The following is a 21,567-nucleotide window of genomic DNA, read 5'->3' as shown; positions in this document are numbered from 1 at the left end:
GGGCAAAAACTGAACTAATGAATTATCAACGATACTTTATTAACTAAGATTGTTAACAGTCCCGTTAACAGATGTCAGTTGCTAAAAGGACACTTGTTTCAGATGAGTGCATTTGAAACCTGCAGCTTTGCAAGCAGTCAGCTTTAGCATTGCACATACTTTCAGTAAGGAAAGCGATTGAATTTAATTTAGGGGAAGATTACTTTTTATGAATAATTGATTCGGAATTTATGAAAAGATTTTTGTCTTTCGTTGTTTTATAAAATCACAGTCAGGTCGTCTGAAAACAAACAAACAAACCCAACAGTTTGGATTTAGGGGGCTGTCAGAAATGGCTACAGTAGTAATTTCTTTTAAGAAATTGCTAATACGTTTCTGTTACTAATATTATGTTCACGTGTAAGTTCCTAAACAGGGCTGTAATTTGCCAGGCTTATCTATTTTGAGCAGTACTTTGCAAATGAACTCATTGCTTTGAAATAAAACCAAAGGGATTACGTGGACAATCTAAATAGCAAAACCTTGGCTTTCAGTCTGCATTCCCACCTCCCCAGGAGTGCTGTGGAGTCCCCAGTATATCCCCATGTGGCTTCCAAAAAAAAGGCTAGAATACACACCAGGGTGATAGAAAAGTCCCAAAGAGGGAAGAGAAATTGAATTCCAGCATATGGGTTGGGCTGCACGCTCCAAACACTGTTCTTCCTGGTCACAGAATCACAGAATTGTCAGGGTTGGAAGGGACCTCCAGAGGTTGAGTCCAACTCCCCTGCCAAAGCAGGCTCCCTACACCAGGTCACACAGGTAGGCATCCAGGCGGGTCTTGAATATCTCCAGAGAAGGAGACTCCACCACCCCCTGGGCAGCCTGTTCCAGTGCTCCGTCACCATCACTGTAAAGAAGTTCTTGTGCACATTCATGCAGAACTTCGTATGCTCCAGTTTCTGGCCGTTTCCCCTTGTCCTGTCTCCACACACTGCTGAAACGAGTCTGGCCTCACCACTCTGCCCCCCACACCTCAGATATTTATAGACCTGGATCAGGTCCCCTCTCAGTCTTCTTTTCTCAAGGCTAAACAGACCCAGTTCACATAGCCTTTCTTCATAGGGGAGATGCTCCAGGCCCTTTAGTCATCTCTGTGGCCCTCTGCTGGACTCTTTCCAAGAGATCCGTGTCTTTTTTGTGCTGGGAAGTCCAGAACTGGTCACAGTACTCCAGATGAGGCCTCACCAGGGCAGAGTAGAGGGGCAGGATCACCTCCCTTGCCCTGTTGGCCATGCTTCTTTTGATGCAGCCCAGGATACAGTTGGCTTTCTGAGCTGCGAGGGCACGTTGCTGTCTTGTGTCCAGCTTCCTATCCACCACTACCCCCAAGTCCTTTCCAGCAGGACTGTGCTGAATCCTTTCATCCTCCAGCTTGTATTGGTAATGGGTGTAGCACTGGTAATGGGAGAGCAAGAAGTTAAATCTGTTTTAATGACAGTGTGTGTGCACTGAGGCAGATGGTGTTGGTAAGACTGCTACAGTAGCTGGGCAGTTACAAAATAAATCCACAAATACAAAATAAATCCACAAAGAGATGGAGAAGTCATAACTGGGTGGCATGAATGAATGCGTTGTTATAAACTTGAGCACTATAGGCTTTGCCTACTCTTCACTGTTATGTTTTCAAGGACTCTCCTTCCAATAAGAAGACGTTTTTGGGAGGAGAAAAAGCAATTCATAAATGGGAAGTCTACTTATTCTAAGTAGGGATGTAGAGATGTACCTAAAGGCAAAGATATACTTAACCAGAGCTTCCAGCAAGTTCTGTGTTTGTTGTGATAAATATGCAGGGTTTTTGCTGTTTGGAGGCAAGTCTGCTCATGTCACTATAGAGGAAGACCTCTATAAAAAGAAACATGTGACCTGAATCAGGGCAGAATGGGCTCAATTAATATTTTATGTAATTGGGTAAGAGAAATTTAATCTTTCAGACAATGAGTCACCTGACCAGCAATGGAGCGTAGTCACTAAATCATATAGAAGGAAGGGGGTGGGAAGCTTTTTTTTGATACTACCTACGTGTTGCCATTAAGGACCAATGGGATTTGCTGACATAAAGGTCTGAGAGGAGCACGTGCTGTTGAAGGGCATCGATGGTAGGGGATTTTATGGGAGCACTGGGGGCTGAGGGGTGGCTGGGAAGGGCAGCCCTCAGCTCAGAGCAAGGAGTGGGCAGTAATCGCAGTCCTATGGTCTTCTGAGGCCTCTCATTTCCCACTGAGGCTGGGAAGTGAAACAGTGAACCCCTGACTGGCTTGAGTCCAACGAGCATCATTTGTTAATTAAATCATACACACACAAAGCTGCAGACAAAATAGCAAAATACACGTAATGTGGAACTTCCCTGCAGATGGCTTTTTCTCAGTGTTTCAGCTGGAGCGAAGACAGCATTCTAGTGTCTCTGCATGGGGCTGACAGCTATTTTCTAACTTCAGACCAGAAGCTTTCCTGAAAACCGTCCACTTTTCCTGCTGTGGTTGGGGTGGGCCAGAGCCAGCTGGCTCGGCACCAAGTGGAACCAGGGCGCCAGGTCAAGTGGGAGCTGCACTGATTCAGCACGAGCATGCTCTGACCATACAGCTCACTTAGAGGCCCCGTCAGCAGCTTGTTCTCTGGGTGCTACGTGTCCCTGGGCGTGCTGAGCTTGGCCATCGTGTGCTGCTGCTTTTTTAACCCACTGGCTTAGCCAGCTATCTAAGCATGTGCCTAAGTTTAGGCAAGCAAATGGCACTGTTGAATTGATAAAATAGCTGACATGCCTGGCATTAGCACGCTTTCATATGCCCTGTTGTTGTACTGGAGCCACTGCACAATGAGTTTGGGGTTTTGGAGTGTTTTATTTCTGTTTTTATTTCTCCTGTAATATTCTCCGCACTTCTGTTTTTCCAAAAAATAGGTTTATTTTGGGAAATGGGAATGTAAATTGGTTCAGGGATACCAGGTATTGCTGTACAAAGTATGCCGTGTAGGAAGAGTTGATCCATCCATTTCTTGATCTTTGCTATTCCGTTTGCTTAGGATGTTTGATTTTTCTATTACCATTAAAAAAGAGAAGCTTCCTATTTCAACAGTGGTTATGAACACTTCCTTATTACTAGCAAAATGTAATGTATGTTTTTATGAGCAAAATAGCTACTATCTGCTCAAAACATATATATTCATTGTGCGATCAGCAGTTTCCTACATAAAATTAATACTTAAAAGGAGCCGGGAGTATTAAAGTATGTAATTGTTATTATTTAAATGTCCTGGATTTATTTGTAACAGACACATTTTTCTTGTATATATTTTCATTTTGTGCCCATAATCTGCATTTTGAAGACATCAAGCAGTTAAGGCTGTATACAGTTATACGTGTATTAGCTGCTTTTTAATTTATTCCTGTATAATCCAGTAATATTAAATTCTGTGGAGTAAGGAACTGATCCTGTTTATTAAAATCGAGAGATGCAGCGTTATACTCTATGCGTGTTATGATTGCTTTGTGCCTTTATTTTGTAGGATCTATCCTTAAGCATATAGCAAACTGATACATAAAGGTCTGATATTCCTTAGGCTGTACTCAGAAAATATTCAGTGATGTCAGTGCCTGAATAGGATCAGTCTCTTAAAAGGACAGAGCATTTGAAACTGCTCTAGCTATTATTATTTCCTTCTGCAGAAAAATAATCTTGCTCATCAAAGCTTTAGAAACAGCATGAAGAAAGCCAGGTTCAGCATGTCTTTTAACCATGCAAGATCTCAACCATTGCTGTGTTAAAGCATAGCCCAGGATGTACCCACTGCTGTTCAACCACCTCTTTCTCTTTATTTATTTAGTTTCGTACTTCAGCAGCTAGAAACGTACTGGCATCTAAAATCACTGATCTCAACCCATTACCTTTTTTTTCTTTTTGCTAATTTACGGTGATAACTGTGGCTCTGTTTTCACTAGGAGATGAAAGCCGGGAAATTAAAAAACAAATTACAGGGATGAGAAGATTACTGAATGACAGCACTGGAAGAATCTATCAGCGAGTTGGCAAAGAAGGAGAAAAACTGAAGGAGGAGCCCTACGACTTAGACTTGGCCTGGGCCCAGCACCTGGATCCCCCTGCAGAGCCAGAGGAGAGCCTTCACCCTTGCGATAGCGACACATGGAATGAATTATCACCCGAAGATAACCATTTTACAGGGCAGTATGGGACTCGATCCAAAACGTTCCAAAATCAGACACGAACCATGGCATCCAATGGTATGATCTAAACTAGATACTAAGAATAGTGCTTTTTTCTTTTTTCCTTGTGCTGCACTAAGTTTCTGCCTTTGTTCTGATGATTTATTGTGCTGCTACACTGAAATCAGTTATAGTTGGGAGTCAACAAAATGAGCACATAGTTATCACTTTGAAAAGGTGTGAAAGTGGGCATAGTGCATTCTGCAACCATCTGTCTTAGGCTTGAAAACGGATTCCTGGTGATAGGGCAGAATTACTCAATTCTGTTGTACAGGCTTAATTTCTTTACAGTGCTTCTTAAAACAGCTTTGGCCATTGTTCTCGTATTCACAGCTAATTAAATGTCAAATTCTACCACTCCTCTTTGCAATGAGTAATGTAGCACTGTTGTGACACCACTTGTGGAGCAGGATTCTACTGGCTGTCATAAGCTGATGGAATCAGGTTTACAACTCTTTTCTGGACTTAAGGTACAAAATCCCAGTATAGCCATAGGGTTTTATTCTGACAGCACCACTGGAGAGAAGGTAGGATGGAGACTACCTGTGCTGCATCTAGAAGGCAGTGGTCCATCTTGTTCTGGCAGAGAATTGTATCTTAAAGTAAGTGGGAAGGTGTGTCCTTTGAATGCATTTCTCTTACTGTCATCAAACCCAGTGAGAATGCGGGTTTTACTGCCAGAATCCTGAAGGTCTTCTTTAACGATCTAAATTAAGGCTTTTCCTCCAGATATTCAGCCTTGCACTTAGAAAGATTTTCATATAAAAGTAGCACCTCAGTTCTGTCATCTGGATGGCAAAAATAAATGTCAGATTGCACCTGAAAACAGTATCAATTTTCAGTTTCTAGTTGACTCTGAAGGTACTCAGACTTTCCATAAAGTTGTGTGTCCTTATGTAAAGGCAAACATGCTCTCATTGCTTGTATCATACCAAAAAAGAAGTTCTGATGTTATTCTCACTACTGTCCTATAGGAAGTGTAATCCCTGCATGGAAAGATACACAGACTTAAGTTTTACAGGACTGTTTTTCTTTATGGACAATGATTCACTCAGCTTGTACCAGGTGACATGGGGAAAGAGGTTGCAGTAAGTCATGCTAGGTTTGTTTGCTTTGTAACACTTATTTTTTAAAAAGGGAAAGAAAAAAAAAAAAGCCACTATTTAAAGATACAGTATAACATAGAATCAGATGTAGGAGCAAAGGGAGACCTAACGCTTGTTTTAGACTTGAATGCAAAATCTGATCTATATGTGGCGTGGTGGGATTTGAAGTGTGGAAGGACTTGGCTCCCTCTTTGACCTGAGTCTTCCTGAGCACCTGCAGGGACAGTTCTCAGCACGCATAGAAGTGCCTGAGCCTGCACAGCTTAGGTGCCTGGTTCCTGGATCCAGAAAGTAGGTGGAGCAGCACCTTTTTCTCCCTCAGGGGCTTGATTCAGCATGTGAACTAAACCATATTGACAGGATTTGGCCCCATCTGCAAGATAATGTTAGCTCTTTAGTTTTCTATATTTCTTATATATGAGGAGAAGAGGTTGTTGGCTGACTGTTGATATCCCACAGGTTCCAATAATCTCTGAGAAAGTCACTCGGTGTTGAACGGTCTTGCTGTCCCTTGCAGGATGGATGCCCAAATCTCCCGCATGTTGGGAAAGTGCACTGAAGGAGCCTGGGTGGAGACACCTTCCACCCCTCCCTTTGCAGCTCTTCTGCTGCAGAAAGGAATGTAATCTTAAGGCTGTTACATAAAGCTGGGTGTGGGCCCTCTCCCCTGGCCACCTTTGAGAGGTGGCTTGCCCAGTTCTTTGAGGGCAGATTATAGATTCTGCCTCCAGCTGGGTGTTCCGGATCCTGCAGGGCAATCTCTCTGCTTGGGTTCTGTTGCCTGGTCTGTCAAAGGAAAGCTAATGACATGAGCTGCAAGTGATCTCTGTAAGTGCTTTTCACCCAGTGCACAGTTTTTTGGTGCAGAAGAGCACTGTTCAGGAAGTAGGATTGTTACCTAGGCTTGTCAGGCTTAGGTCATGGCTGAGGAGATGTCCAGGCCCCTATAGCTGGTGACAGGAGTAAAGAAACTGCTTGTGTCCATTGGGTATATACTGGATGGGAAGCTGGGGTCTGGAGAATATTCGCTGTAGGCTGCCTGAATTACTCAAATTTGAATGTAATGGGCATCTAAATGCATCTGCCTAGTATAGCTATTTACTTGCATGGTGAAGGTGCTTCAGGAAAAGGCTGGTGTTAATGTTCAATAAGTGCTGGTATGGAAGGAAGTTGTGAAAAAAATATTGGCAAAGAACAGACAAAAAGAGGGAAGGAAGAATGAGAAGAGACTATGCATTGCTGCAACATAAGGAAGAACAGGCAAAGCAAAGTGATTGGTTCCAAGCTGGACTTAAGGCAGCAGTTCTGCAGGCTGGGATGTCAGGTAGATGTCTGTGACTCGCTGATTTTAGCAGAAGCATCTTAGGGCTATAAACAGTGCTAAGCATGCCTATCCAATTACAGCCAGCAGACTCGAGTCTGTCTGAAATAGTTTCACTTCTTCTGTCCTGTAGTCAATCTGGCAGTGATGCAGCAGCTGGATTTCTTTTTTTGGTTACACCAAGACTGTTTGCAATGGATTTCATTTGAATGCTTTTCAAATATAAACTTGCACAGCAGTATTACCCTAAATGAATTTACTCTCAGCAGATCCAGCTGTAAGAACCACTGTCCTGGGCTACTTGCTGCTCACACAGGGGAAGCAGTGTAGTTCTGTGATGTATTTCTGTCTTGTCTCAATCATACGAGCCAGTATCAAATTCACACTCTGGCTAGTTTCCAAAAGAGAAGGAGATGGCTCTTTAAAGACTCCTTCATAAAAATAAAAAGTCTGTTCTCTTTTTAAAATTAAAAATTGATTTATAACAAGTTGAAAAGGGTTGCTTTTGTCCTCTAAAAATGATAAAGGTAGTGCTTAGAACAATGACTGAGAACACTCTACAAGATGTTTCTCACAAAACAGCAGCTGATCTGAAGAGGGAGGGTAGAAATAAAATAAAAAACCCCCATGAATATGTATGAAGTCAGTAGAACCCTTCTTTGATTTGAAATATTGGCGGTCTCTTTTTTCCCATTTCCAGTATCTATGGTAGATTTACATGGGTAATTTCTATCAATGCTAATGGGGATTATAATGTAAATCCTCCATTCCTCAATGGGAAAATAGACCTTTTGGTTTTCCATTGGGAGCCTGGCTGCTTGCATGCTTTCATTAGGGTTGTATTATATTGCGACAAGGAAGATGTACAGGTATTTAGTGGTGGAATTTGCTTTGTCCAATTTTACGAGTAATTCACCACAATGTAGAGTTTTTGTTAAGAAGAAAACAAAAGCCATTAGCCCCGTCTCTCACTATAGTCTACCAGATACTATTTCCAGAGTCCAGTTTGAATACTCGATTCTGATGAAAAAGAGTTCAAACAAGGCAGGGCTGTGCTGAGTCAGTAATCTGGTTTTGTTTTAGTAGGAGTCTTCTGTATTTAGTTCCACAAGTAACCCGTTTCTGGGAGAGAAAACACCACTTTTCTCAGGTGTGATGGATTTTGCATTAGGCAAATTCAGTCTGAATGGAAGTGGATAGAGAACAAGAATCTGGAAGGGGTGTTTTGAGGAGCATAGGGCACACTGGAAGACCTGAGAAAGGGTTGGATCAGTTCAGCTGTGGCTAATTGCCGTTAGCCATTGCGAATGAAAATTGAAGTCAGAGAATGTGTGCAGGTCTGACATCAGTGGAGCACTGATGAAAAGCATGCAAACCAACCCTAAAAAGGTATTAATAACTGGTTTGGCTTCAGAGGAAAGCAAAAGTAATAATGAAAAATGGAAGGATTTATGAGCAAAGATTAAATGAGTTGCTTATGTTCACTTTAGCTAAGAAATGATTAAAGGGCTCCTGATAACTGTCAGGATATGGAAGAAAAAGGGAATTACACCTTCTGAAGTCAACCACATGTGACACCAAGTGAGATGATTTTTGTTCCTTCCATTCCTGTATGTCTTCATAAAGTGATCATCCCTCCTCTTGCATGCTTTGACGAGCAGTAAAATAGCCATCAATTTAAATGATGCTAAGCACGTTCTGAAATGAAGGGAGGTACAGTCCATCTGGCCTCAGTTTCAAGCAGGTATTGCTAGGAGTTACGTTGTATTTTGGATTTGTTTGTTTGTTGCAATATTAAAGCCAGGGATAGTGTTATCTTAAGCTAAAGCACAGGATTCAACTGTTCAGGTAAAGCTTGAAAACTTGGAGCTGTTACAGCCTGTCCTAATTGAGGACCTACTGTGCAAAACATCTGGAAGCCAACGTAGTAACAGTATCATTGCAGAGAGATAGAACTGTGTAAACTCAGTTAAACACTAGTAAAAGCTACTACAAAAGGAGAAGCTGTTCAACCACAATGCGAATCATCAAAGAGAAGCTACAGAAAACCCATCTTGTAGGTTGCAGTAATGGAAAATGTGCCATTAGAAACAATTCCACATTGGCGACAGAGGAGAAAATCTCAAAGATTTCCTTGCATGTGGTGCTTTTTTTTTAATTTTTTTTTTTTTATTATTTTTCTCTGAATAGAAGATTTTATTTTCATTCTCAATTCTTCATGTGGTAAAGAGTCACACGTAACATTCAAGCAGTTTAAAAATTCTAAGGCCCTCATTGAATGTGCAGTATAAACCTTTATTACACAGCCTGTCTTCATTCTTTGTAGGACTGTTCTGAGAGATGGGCTTTTTTGTGCGTGATAAAGTGAGTATGTTTATAATGAGGTTTGGTGCTATTGTTATTCAGGATGAACTAGCCTGACAATAGAGAGCCCTGCTGTGAAGAGTGCATTGTATTCAGGCTCTGAGCCATCCCCTACTGTATATAATTGCACATACTAGCAATTGGATAAAGCCTAGCAACCTCTTCCTCTTAAAGGGCCACATAGAAAATTATTTGCTTTGGATCTAATTTCATGATCAAGTGTATTGATAACAGTTTCAAATGCTTGTGTATCATTTTTATTTTTATTGTGGATTCCATAATCTCTCCTGTATTTCTTTCCTCTCTCTTTCAGGAGAAATCCCAATGGTGAATTCACCAATTGGACCAAACTGCTGTACATGTAATTGCCAGTCAACTCTACAGGCTATTCTTCAGGAGCTCAAGACCATGAGGAAACTGATCCAGATTCAGTCAGGTACAATGACCAGTCCCATGCCTGCCCATGATTAGCATCTCCTTGTTCAGAGAAATGGTCTGGTAGAAACAAGTCTGCCTGGAGGCTTAGAAAAACCTGAGTTGTTTCCTTCTTTAATTGTTCAAAGTGAAATTTGCACAGGCTCTATGGAAATGCGATGTCCCATTTTTCAGGCTGGTTTATCAGCTCCTCTGTTGAGCTATGTTCAGCTTCTAATGGAGCTAGCGAACATCTGTTCATTGGGGAACATTCTGTGGGCTGGGTTTCTGTTGGGTTCGGAGCTGTGCAGTGCCAGAAGAGCATTAGAACCAGATGTTCAAGAAATGTTTAGATGTTGTGCTGAGGGACGTGGTTTTGTGGGGAAATATTGGTGGTTGGTGGACGGTTGGACCAGATGATCTTTTCTGACCTGTGTGGTTCTGTGATTCTAAGATAATGAAACTGTGGCAGTTGGGAATTAGGTGGTTCATTGCAGGCTGCAATGAAGTTACAGCCCCTGTGCTTCATAAAAATTAGCGTAGATATTAATGAGGAGTTAGATTGGAGGCTCTGTCAGCTGTTATTCACAACGGTTTTGTCGTCCATTGTGAATGATGGGGAGTGGAGCTATGGGGATTTTTCTCTTGTGGTAACTGTACAGTACCAGCTCTGTAAGAATAGGGAATGTGGACTAATTACACAGGAATGGGTGGAGTGAAGGGCTTATCATAGTGAGCCAAGAGAAGGATCAGGCAGATTTTGTAACATCGCTTGATACAACTGGAAATGCCTTTCAAAAAGTCAAACATTTACAAAAAAAAAAGGACACGAAGGCCCAGTATTACAGTCCTGGCTGGGGCAGGGAATTCTTTGCACACTGATTGCACTGATATTATGGGCCTGATTAAAAATGACTTGTGAGTGAGAGGTACAGATTGGACTTTAAGCCTGAAGAGCTGGTTCCTTGATAGCAAAAGCAGTTCTGGTTTACTATATATCTACCCTATAAACAGTTTGTGAATCTCTTAATGCAAAGACCAGGGTGTAGTTCATATTTTCTGATACGTATGGAAAAAACAGCTTTGTACAGAAAAGAAAATGTTTGGTCTTTGTTGTTGGTAATAGAAAAAACAGAAAGAAAAATGTAAACATGTATGTGAAGGTGTAGTAGCTTCCTTTGGTATTCAGAAGGCCTTCTGTCCAAATGCTAAATGAAAAATTGAAGCATTGTAAGTTGTTATTGGAAATGAAGTGCGCAAGAAATCATTCAATAACCAGTGCAATAAGGTTTCTTTTTTTCCTCAGTCATTGCAGATGAGGACAGTTTTGTATTTCACTTGTAGTTCAGAACGATTTGAGTGTGGTAAAACAAAGATGTATAGCGCTTCAGATTTCTTTTTCATTTTGCCTTTAATCTTATTAACTGATCCACGGAGACAAGTCATTGCGTCTGCGGTGTTCTGTCACATTGGTGTGGGTTCAGGACTGGTGCCTTAATGTGTACAAATGACTGTGGATGGTGGGTACCAGAAAATGTGAAACATTGATAAATATAAAATATGATCACTTAGGTTTCAATTGTAAGATGTGAGCTGTCAGCTTCTGTGTATGAGCAAAAAAAACCCACCTGATAGAACTGTGTGACTTCCTTCCTAAAAATTAAACTATCGAAAAGTGTTTTCACTCATTCTTGACATAATAATATTTGAAATGTTCTTGCTGAACTAATTAACTTGGTGACTATGTTCAGAAAAATAACTAATTGCATTCACACTTGTGCTGTTTTAGAGAAGATGCTCAAAAGACAGTGAGATTTTCAGTCATTCAAGAGAGCATACAAATTAATTGTTACTTAAGCCCTCTGTGTCACTGACCATCCAGTGGTCAGAAGGAAGAAGAGCCGTGTATTTCTAATTTTCATCAGTGTGTCTTTGAATACCTCATACTGGAGCTCAGTGTCATTATCTCCATTGTACAGACAGGAAAATTATGCAAAGGAGATAAAATGTAACTGTTCCACATGCACAAACAGCACTGAAAACTACACCATTTATCCAGAGGATGAGTTCAGTGTGCCTGTAGTTTAATGGTGTGTCTGTGTGGTTATACACGTTTCTTTGTCTATAAATTCAATTCATTACTTTTTTTCTCATTCAGTTGGGACTCAAAACAGACAACAACCTCCTGTTCCTCTGATTTGTGCTCAGAAGTCGACAATATCAAGAAAGAGAAATAAAAAGAAAAAACTACCCCTCAAAACTGGTGAGCCATTTACTATGAATAAGAAAACCAGTGCTGCTGAGAATGATAAGAAGCTGTCAGCGACCCCTGAAAGTTCCAGTCTACAAGCAATTGAACCCTCTCTCAACATAGAAACCCCTCTTACGGGATTTGGAATTATCCTTGAATCAGCTTCATCAGATGTAAGTTATATTTCAATACATTGAATCACAGGTTTTTAAAGCACTGATCTGGGAAAACATGTACACATGTCAGCTTGAAATGTATCCCGTCTTCATGCTGAATAAACAAGAAAACCTTGGGTAGGTTGGAATGGAGACAGGTGCCGCAGTTTGGATAGTTTTGTTCTTGTTCTCCAGCTTTCTCAAACATGAAGTTCAGTCTTAATTCAAAGCTTCCTGTTGTCTGAGCTTGCAATGGAAATTGGTTCTTCATCTTTCCTGGTCCCAAGAGCCACCATGAGATCAGGAAAGTTCTACGTGTATAACCAGTTCCAAACCTCTGTCATTTATTGACTAATTCAGGTAGTTCACTTGTATGCCCTTATCCTACTGGCATGTAGTCATACCCTTTATTTTATGACTAGCTGGTTCTGCTGGCTTCAGAGGTCTTCTCACACCCATAAAGCTCATAGCTGAGTCTGCTGAACTGGGTCCTTTAGTCTTCAGTGTTGTGGTTGCTAGATAAGTGCCTTGGCACTGTTGATAATTTCACTGTAACTAAAAGAGCCAAAATTTCTTGCTTTTAAAACATGTACTTGTCACATGTAAAACTGCACTAAGCCTGCTTTATTAATTCACATAACATGTATGCATCAATAGAAACTTCATGTGTTAGGTGGCTATTTGCCTTGTTTAATGACCAGACAGATGCTGTCTGAACAGTTCACTGATGAGTAAACCCATCATTAATTACTCTAATACATTTTTAATTTTGAGGAGGTAATTTCCAATTTTGTAAATACTGTGAGATAGAAAAGTGTAATTAAATTCAGCATCAGTAAGCGTAAATGAAAACAATGCTGCAGATAATGTTCTACCTTTCTGAAAGGGGGAGCTACTAATGTAAGAGAGCAGTGGTGATAATTCAGTTATACAGATGCAAGCCACACCACTAATTAGGTTGCAGTCTGATGCCATGGGGTCTCTGTAGTGATACGAGGTAACTAGTTCCATGCATTCACTGGGCTTTCTCAGAGTTCCTTTTGTAGTATGATACTTCCCAATGTTTGAGGGAATGTTTTGGGGTGAGGCCAATTATTTATCACCAGTGTGTTTTTCCTGCTTGCAGTTTGTCTTTGCTCGTGGCACTCTTTTCAGCTTGAAACATAGTTTTGAAAGCAGTGCTTTTGTTTTGTGCTTGCAATGGAATTTAATTTGACATTATGAATGTGTTTCATTGCTGGGCACAGTCCTTTGTAGATGCCAATTTGAACTTAACAAAGAACAGCAAACGTGTGCTTCATAAATCAGATCTTCATCTGCCCTCCCGTGCTTCAGACTGCATGTGCCACAGTAGTTGTTTGAATAGTTACAGAACTCCAAGACAAACAAATTGACTTTTGTTTTGCCTTTGGAAATAAAATCATTGAGTTCTGAAAAGAGATATATTTAACAGTGAAAATAAAATGTGACCTTAAACGTTTTGAGCAAGCCAAATAAAGTCATTTCTTTCTGAATGAATGGCAGTATTATCTTTTTCTGTTTAGTCATAAGGATTTCTTGTGTGCTCACTACCAGCATGTCTGAGTGCCTAAGGAAACTGGAAGACATTTTGCATAGCACTGTAATTTAATGTTCTCTTTATGATATTGCATGGGTCGTGGGGTCATACACAGTACTGCTGCCACTGTAGTTTTCCCAGTGTTCAGTGAACTTTAAGGTCGTAGAATAATCTGAGTTGGAAGAGATCATGGGTTTGAAGTATCACTGAGTCCCTGCTCCACACAAACCACCCCAAATCCCAACCCAGTGTCTGAAAGCATTGGCCAAACACTCCTTGAACTCAGCTCAGGGCTGTGCCTGCTGCCCTGCTCAGGCTGTTCCATGCACACTGCTCTCTGATGCAGACCCTTCCCTAACACCCCCTGCCCCTCCCCTGACAGCTCCATGCCGTTCCCTCAGTTCCTGTTACTGTCACAGAGAGCAGAGCTCAGTGTCTGCCCTGTGAGTCCTTCCCTCTTTGGGCTGAACAAACCAAGAGACCTCAACCACTCCGATGCACCTTATCCCCCGGACCCCTCACCATCTTTGTAGCCCTCTAATAGTTTGCTGTCCTTTTTGTGCTCTGGTGCCCAAACTGCACCCAGTGCCAGGAGGTGAGGCCACACAGCACAGAGCAGAGTGGGACAGTCCCTTTCCTTGCCCAGTGGCAGTGCTGGGCCTGGTGCACCCTAAGGTACCATTGGCTTTTTTGACTCCAGGGCACACTGCTGACTGACGTTCAACTCACCATTGACATCTCTGCTGAGGATCTCAGTTTCATTTATGGAAAATTAGAGCTACATAACCCAAACCAATGCAATTAATACAGATTTGCTAAGATGAAATAGTGCTTCTTATGAACATGGAAGAAGCCTTTGTTCAGCTCAGTGCGACCAACTCTTAATCTTGGCCTTGGGTCTCATAACCCACTTTTTTAATGTAATTATCTGTTACTTTTAGTTAAATCTTCTTGTGTTTGTTTTACTGTTGTAATGTTTCATTTATAATCTAATCATTTCTAATCTAAGCGGGGCAGCCTACTGAAATGTTTAGGATTAATTCACCGCCTGTTAATTTTAGCACAGCGCAAACCTTTGGCATTCAGGTCTTATTTATTTCATTGTAAAGGAGTAGTTTACTCACCGGTTCCTTATGCCAGGATCATTAGCTGTTAACAAATGCTTTTCCTTTTGAGAAATCGCATTCAGATTGATCATAAAGTTCAATTGGGTACTGATTGTCTTTGATGGAAGAATAATTCTCAGCTAAAGGAGAGCAAGTATAGATCAGTATTTTTCCTTCAGCCGATATAGAAATTGATTAAAATATTTAATATGAGGAATTCAAAACTAAGATAATATTGACTTCTCCATGCTGATGTGCAGGTGAGGTTTCATTTTATAGCTGTGTTAGTGAGAATGACTCGTCTGTCCTAGTCTGTTTGTATCACTGAGGTCATCTTAGATGACTATCTTAAGACCAAAGAAGCAAAACAGAATGGGATACTTATGACACCGTGACAGCTACATTCTGTTTTTTGAGTAACATGAAGTAGATTTTCTTTCCCAAATAGTAAACTTGGCCCATATTTATTTACATTTGAAAATGTTGCTGTCACCAGAAACTTAGAAGTAAATATTAAAAGCCTGTTTACATCAGAAGTTTGTCAAATGTCGATCAGAGTGACTCTGTTTTACTGGATCCAGCATTTTTACAGTTCTCACAGTACAGAAAAAACAACTTTTTATCCAAAAGAAACTGAAGTAAATGTGTTTTTCAGCTTATTATTTTTTTATTACTATCTGTATATTTAACGAATCTTCATTCCAGCTTCCAGAAGCATCGTGGTCTTTACTTTCTGTGTGCCCATCACCCAGTAAACATGCATGTTCAGTCATAGTGTATGCTTTGAAGATACTTCTTGCTGTAACTTTCTTGGTATTGATCTTAAAAATCCATGGGAAAAGAGTTATGCAGCCAAATCCTCCTACAGTTGGCAGCCCTTTCCTCCAGCTAGACTCAATAAATGTGCAGGTGATTTGATGTAGGCTGGCATTTGCTCTTGCTCTGTAAACATTTTCAAAGATGCACCATCACTGGTGAATGTATTTTCATGCAGGGGGGGAAAAAACGAGGCTGTAACGTTACTTTATTTTCTCATATCACAACCACAGATTTGTTGGTGTTTCTTCTTTTATTCCTTTCCAACTTCCAGATAGTATCTTAAAAAAGCACCGTCTTTTCTTGATGCATCTTCAAGCTGTATAAATAATTATTCCACGCAGGTGCCTTGTATGAGCATTTTGTCGTGATGGACGTGGAAAGAAGAAAATGCTGTAAATATTGTTTGTGTAATTTCTGATTTGTACAGACAGGGGCAGCAAAAAAACCCAAAGTGGACTTCTTTGAAGGCCTTTGTCTGCTTTGGCCCATGGAGCACTTGAAACAAGTCTAATGAAATGCAAGATGTTGGTTTTTTTTTACCTCTTCTGCTCCTCCATCTCCCTTTCTGGAAGTGATTTGCCACTGAGATGTTTTTTGTGCTGAAATAAGCCATGTGTGTAACATCATCCTGTTCTGAGGATGCATTTTGGGAATGTGAAACCAAGGGAAAAGTAGCTGATCAGCAAGGCCTGGCGAAGAGACAACCTCCAAGTCATCCTCTGCTTCATTTCATATAGATGGTATTTGCACTGAGAGCCCTCATGGGAAGTTGCATGGAATGGGTCAGTTGGCCCAGCAGTTGTCCTTCCTGGAAATACCTGGCTGCCCCACAACATGTTAATCAGCATCGTTTGCCAAGGAAACAGGTCCATAAAAATGATTAGACAAATGGCTCAAAAGCTTTGTGCAGGAATATCGCTCTAGGACGATCATCTGGTTTGTAATTGTTATCCAATATTGAAAGGTATCTCTTTTCTTTTTGTTAGTTGTATGCCTTGAAATAATGTCAGTGATTGTTAACTATTACAGTGGCTGGATGTAAGTATGATTATTTGATTTGCCTTTTGAAGTCCTTGTTCACTGATGGAGTTTGATTTCAATGAAGTAGGCTGCTGTGGTATTGAATAGCTGGAAAAAGATTCGTGGTTTGATTATTTGATTGAGAAATCTCACCAGGTGCATGATTGAAGTAAAATAATGTGTTTGAATGCCATTTTAATTAAAACATTTGTGTTCTTTTGGTAGCCAGACGTGCAACTTGCAGAAGGCTTTGATGTCTTCATGCCGAAATCTCAGCTGGACTCTATATTATCAAACTATACTCGCTCAGGAAGTCTGCTATTTAGGAAGCTGGTTTGTGCATTTTTTGATGACCAGACTTTGGCAAACTCTTTACCAAATGGCAAAAGGAAAAGAGGGCTCAATGACAACCGGAAAGGACTAGACCAAAACATTGTGGGTGCAATAAAAGGTATGTTTTTACTTTCTTTCCTACATGTAACTAGAACGTGTAACTCCTCTCAGCTGAGGACAACGTGAAGGGATTAGAATTTCTGACGTGCATTAGGTCTATTAAAATATGCAGTCTTATTTTTATTCTCTTTCATTCACGTGTTAAAAATAGATTCTACAGGGACAGCTTGTGTTAAGTTTAAGCCAGTGATTCCGGTTTCTGAAGTCAGGCTCTTAGGTTAGAATCTCAATGTTCTTTTAAGTTAATTCTTTTCTTTTTTTCTGGATATCAGAGGCACAAAGAGATCTTGAAAACATAATGACATTGTAACTGATCCTCTTTAATCAAAATTCTGAGGCTTGCTCTATATCTGACCGTGTCTGCTCTGTAAATAGTTCAGTACTTGGTGGCTGAATGGGGGAGATGTGGTGGAAGATTTTACTGGGACCAGGAGATGAGTTTGTTGCTCATAAAAACTGTGCTGGTTCACCTTTAATGGAAGCAGATTTCTTAGTTGGGTGTTTCTTATGTTGCTTGGTTTTTTGCTAGTGATCACTACTTTCCAGGTTCCAGAATAACACGTCTACCATCAAACACTGTGATCACAACATATAAAGAGCTGGCTGGCATTACATGGGAGATTCTGAATTGGATTCTGCAGTTTTGAAATCTCATATAGCAGAAAAAAATACGCAAGTTATAAAAAGACAGGCTGCACTGCAAAGCAGAGCTGACCAAGCACAAATACAGGCTGATCAAGATCAAATGCAGGCTGGGTGGAGGATGGCTTGAAAGAAGCCCTGAGAAGGATTTGGGGGTGTCCACTGATAAAAGAAATCCTCAACAGGAGCTGGCAGTGTGTGCTTGCAGCCCAGATGGCCAACCATATTCTGGGTTGCATCACTCTGATTCTATGATTATTGTAGGGCCCCTGACTTGTCCTGAGGTATAGGACAAGCTAACCTAGGTGACATAAAGCAATGAGAAGAACTCCTGCGTAAGCACATTGGCAGCTAAAAGAGAAAGGGAAACTTTTTGCAGCCACTGCTGTGTGTAGTTTTGCCCCCTCTCCCCAAGCAAGAAAGCCACTGACATATATGGACTGAGTCCAGGTGGCCACCAAGATTGTTGCAGGAATGAAGTAGGTAAGTGGTGATATATGTGCATGAATTGACTTGTGAGAAGAGGATGAGAGAACTGGGATCGGTCAGCCTGGAGAAGAGAATGCTCAGGAGAAACCATATTGCGGTCCATTGCCGCATAGTGGAATAGCATAGAGAAGGTGGAGCCAGATTTTAGAGGCACAAGAAGCATTGGGCACTTGGAGAATTTCAACCTGATGTAAGAAGCTTTTTTAACGTGAGAGTAATCAGACAGTGGACCAGAAGCTCAGAGGGGCTGCAGGATCTCCATTCCTGATGGTATTCAGAAGGTTCAAGTCAAGACGGTATTCAAGTCTGGTTCAACCTCTTCCCTTGGTGACACTGGGGAAGAAAGGAAGGAGTTGTAGTTTCAACTGATAAAACTTGCTTGTGGTGGTACTACTGGGCACCACTGTAATAACAATTTCCACTGGTATTTACAGTTTTGCCCAAACTCTAGTTCATGATCTGTGATAGGGGAGCCTGTTCCTAAAAGCTGTGATGGAATACAATGCCAAGGGCTGATGTGCTGTGGATCTTTACTCAGCCTGGCTCCAATAGCACTCTTTTTCCTTGGGCTATCGAACACTGTGGTTTCATTTGTTCCAAGAAATGACTGAGTCAGTATGAAATCTCCATGAGAACAACAACATGTTGTTTGCATTATTTCATTAGGACGTTCCTCTGCCACGTGTTCAAGATATCCTTTAGTGGCGCTTCAGTCCTTCCCCATGACAGAGATACAAGAGTGGAGAAAAGGCTGCATTCATGACAGACATGAGCAAAGAACTTAAAGGAGAGGCTGTTGGCTTGAAAATTCTCCTTGTCTGGAAACATTATCACTGCCATCTTTATGAGTAGTTTGATACTGCTGCAACAGAATGAGCCAGGGAGAAATTCTTCTATCTGACTTCGGATATTCAGTGGCACTTGTTGAATCAGTTGCACCATTTCTTCTGACCAATCAGTTTCTCTTGTGAACTGCCTCAGTTTTCACTTACATCTCAGAGGAGTGGCGAGAGAGAGAAGAAAGATCAGAGGTAGTTGTTTTGTCACTACGTTCTTGACAAGAAATCCAGCTCTGCATGAAGGTCCATCCCTGCAGAAGTCAGTGAGCTGACTTCAGATCTGCTGGGGATTTGGTCTGATTTATGGCACGGGTGGTTATCCCAGTACAGCTCAGATGAACTGGAATGATGAGATCCCGCTTCTGCCTTCTTCCTACTACATTCCAACTTAGTTTTTTCCAATCCTAATGCTTTCATAACCACAATCAAGCAACCAAAGCTATTCTGAATTTCATTATAGAGAAGAACTAGCAAAGCAATGTACAGGCTCTCCCAGGCTGCTGTGATTTAGTTTCCCATGCAGACTACAGCAAGCAAATTTGTAATTCCACCATAGGAACGTGCAGCTGACAACCTGGCTGCGGCCTGTTATCACAGGATGACCCCCAGGCCATGGTCACAAACATAAGCTGCTGTCACACATTTGAAGTACAAGACTTAGGACATCAGTCAGGCTCCCATTCTGTTAAGGACCACATGGATTCAGAAGGGAAAGATTATTTCTGCCTTCAAAGAGCCTCTAAGATTGAATGCTGGCAACATGCGAGGCTGTACTGACTTCTCTGAGCTCCTTAGCTGATTCTTCGTCTGAGCAGACTACAGAGAAGAGTATTGTTAATGCTTTTCATGCAATGATTTTGTCAAATTGTTAATGCGAAAAGAATTTGGAGAGTGCAATTACTTCAGACTCCTTTGTGATTACCAGCCAGCACTGTGTCAAAAGTCTGTGTACAAAAAGATACCAAATGGTCAACGTTTGCTACATGTTCCCTCATCCCATTTGTGCAACATTTATCCCCAAGGATTAAAGATTCCTTCAGCTGAAACCAGTTTTCTTTATCTGCTGGTCGTAGTAGACAGTTGGTTCTGAGAACCATGACCAAGCCTGCAATAGCAATGCTAGCAGTAGTAATATTCTTTGTATTTTTGCTCTTGTTGACTTTTCACACACCTCTCAATTGTAGGATGGACGGTGTTTTTCTCATTAAAGTCTTGTAGTAGCTTTATAAAAATGCTATTCCACAGTCTGAGAGCAACAACTGTGGAGATTTCTGCCATGGTAGGACTTGTGCCTTCCATCAGTTTGACTGCAGACTTAGAAATGAGACTAAGAGACCACCAAGTGGTCCAGTGGATCTCAGTTCTCCATTTACACCATATGGAAAACAGCAGTTAGAAGTGCCTGCCACATCTTGAGTCTCAGTTCAAAGTACAGGGTTATTTTTTGTGATATTTTAGTGTGAAATTCATGGATGTCACATGGATGGTATAGGCTGTTTCTTTAGGATAGGCTTTTGTGAGTAATAACTATGATAGTTATATACACAATTGTCCAGATTTAGCAATTTAACTTTGTTAAGTCAATATTTTGATATGTTTTCTTTGTAATCTTCTTCAGCCTCCGTTTTTCGATTGTGGTGGCACTTCTAAAAAAGACGGTATCTTTTTATTTCAGTCTTCACAGAAAGATACTGCACTGCGAACCATGTGGATAAGCTTCCTGGTCCTAGGGACTGGGTCCAGATTCTTCAGGATCAAATTAAACTGGCAAGAAGACGATTAAAAAGAGGCTCAGGTATGTATAAATGTATTAGGAAAAACACATGAGGGTAAACTTAAAATCTTACAGCCTTTCTGTCCACGGAATTGTTTTTCTTGTTAAATGTAATTGTTGCATTTGATCTCTCAGATTTAGCAGATTTCTGTGTCAAGCACAGGGTAATGAGCTGAGGAGCTGCTTTTGCAGCCAGGTTAGCTTAGAGTCTTTCTCAAATGTTGTCTCCAACCACCTTCCATTAACAACCCGAAACTTCTTAGAATCACAGAATATCCTGCAGTGGAAGGGACCCATGAAGGTTATTGTGTTCAATGCCTGATTCTCAGGGCAGCCTGAAAGTTAAGAGCATTCTTCTTAGTGTTCTATGGAATCTGAGTTGTAAAGTAGCTCATCCAGCCAGGTTTCATGGAGAGGGTTTTAAGTTCTGTGTTACTTGGCCTGACAAGCCACTTACTGTACTGTTAGGACATAACCTAAATTACCTTTTCCCTATAACTATGTGTGTCTGGATGGACAGATGAGTTTTCTCACATTCCTTGTGAAAGAATTGACAGAACTGTAGGAAAAAAAGAATGACCCACACTGACTGTGTTTATGAGGATCTATCAAAGCATAGGAGTGAGCTTGCTAGTGGTAACAAGTAATTTCAGCAGGGATTTGCAGCAGTTACTTAGCTTTGTAGGACAGTGTACATACTTGATTGTGGGACTAGCCCAGCACTGTTAGCTCAGCAGGGCTGCAGTTCCAGCACTTTGCCCGTGAGCTGACAAACAGCAGCGTGCAGTCTCCAAATCCCTTGTGGAGTTCATAGGAACCTGAAAGCAATATCACTGATTAAGAGATGTGTAATTATTTTATAAAGCTTAACTAGCCTCATTCTCATCTTCATACTTCCTATCCTATGAGGGACTTCCTTTGCATTCGCTTACTTTTCATAGAATCATAGAATGGTTTGGGTTGGAGGGGAGCTCAGAGGTACTTCCAACCCCTGTGCC

At 41.0% G+C, this 21,567-nt stretch overlaps 1 protein-coding gene across 4 annotated transcripts in view; it reads left to right on the top strand.

Annotated features, from left to right (window-relative positions):
- BEND7 (BEN domain containing 7) overlaps positions 1-21,567 on the top strand; it is a 44,502-nt gene that overhangs the window by 10,415 nt on the left and 12,520 nt on the right. For 3 of the 4 annotated variants that reach the window (XM_015872150.3, XM_085512362.1, XM_085512352.1), the window contains exons 3-7: positions 3,977-4,276; positions 9,363-9,485; positions 11,622-11,887; positions 16,598-16,823; positions 20,471-20,590. In XM_015872150.3, the coding sequence (XP_015727636.2) occupies positions 3,977-4,276; positions 9,363-9,485; positions 11,622-11,887; positions 16,598-16,823; positions 20,471-20,590 (1,035 nt within the window). Of the gene's footprint in view, positions 1-3,976; positions 4,277-9,028; positions 9,050-9,362; positions 9,486-11,621; positions 11,888-16,597; positions 16,824-20,470; positions 20,591-21,567 lie in introns of those variants that run through there. The other variant, XM_085512369.1, reaches the window with a different exon arrangement.

The sequence above is a fragment of the Coturnix japonica genome, chromosome 1 (assembly GCF_054131305.1).
Source record: "Coturnix japonica strain WE chromosome 1, WE-NBRP24, whole genome shotgun sequence".
In the NCBI taxonomy this organism is placed as follows: domain Eukaryota; kingdom Metazoa; phylum Chordata; class Aves; order Galliformes; family Phasianidae; genus Coturnix; species Coturnix japonica.
The sequence above is the reverse complement of the archived record's forward strand: the minus strand, read 5'-3'. Positions and strand labels throughout refer to the sequence as shown.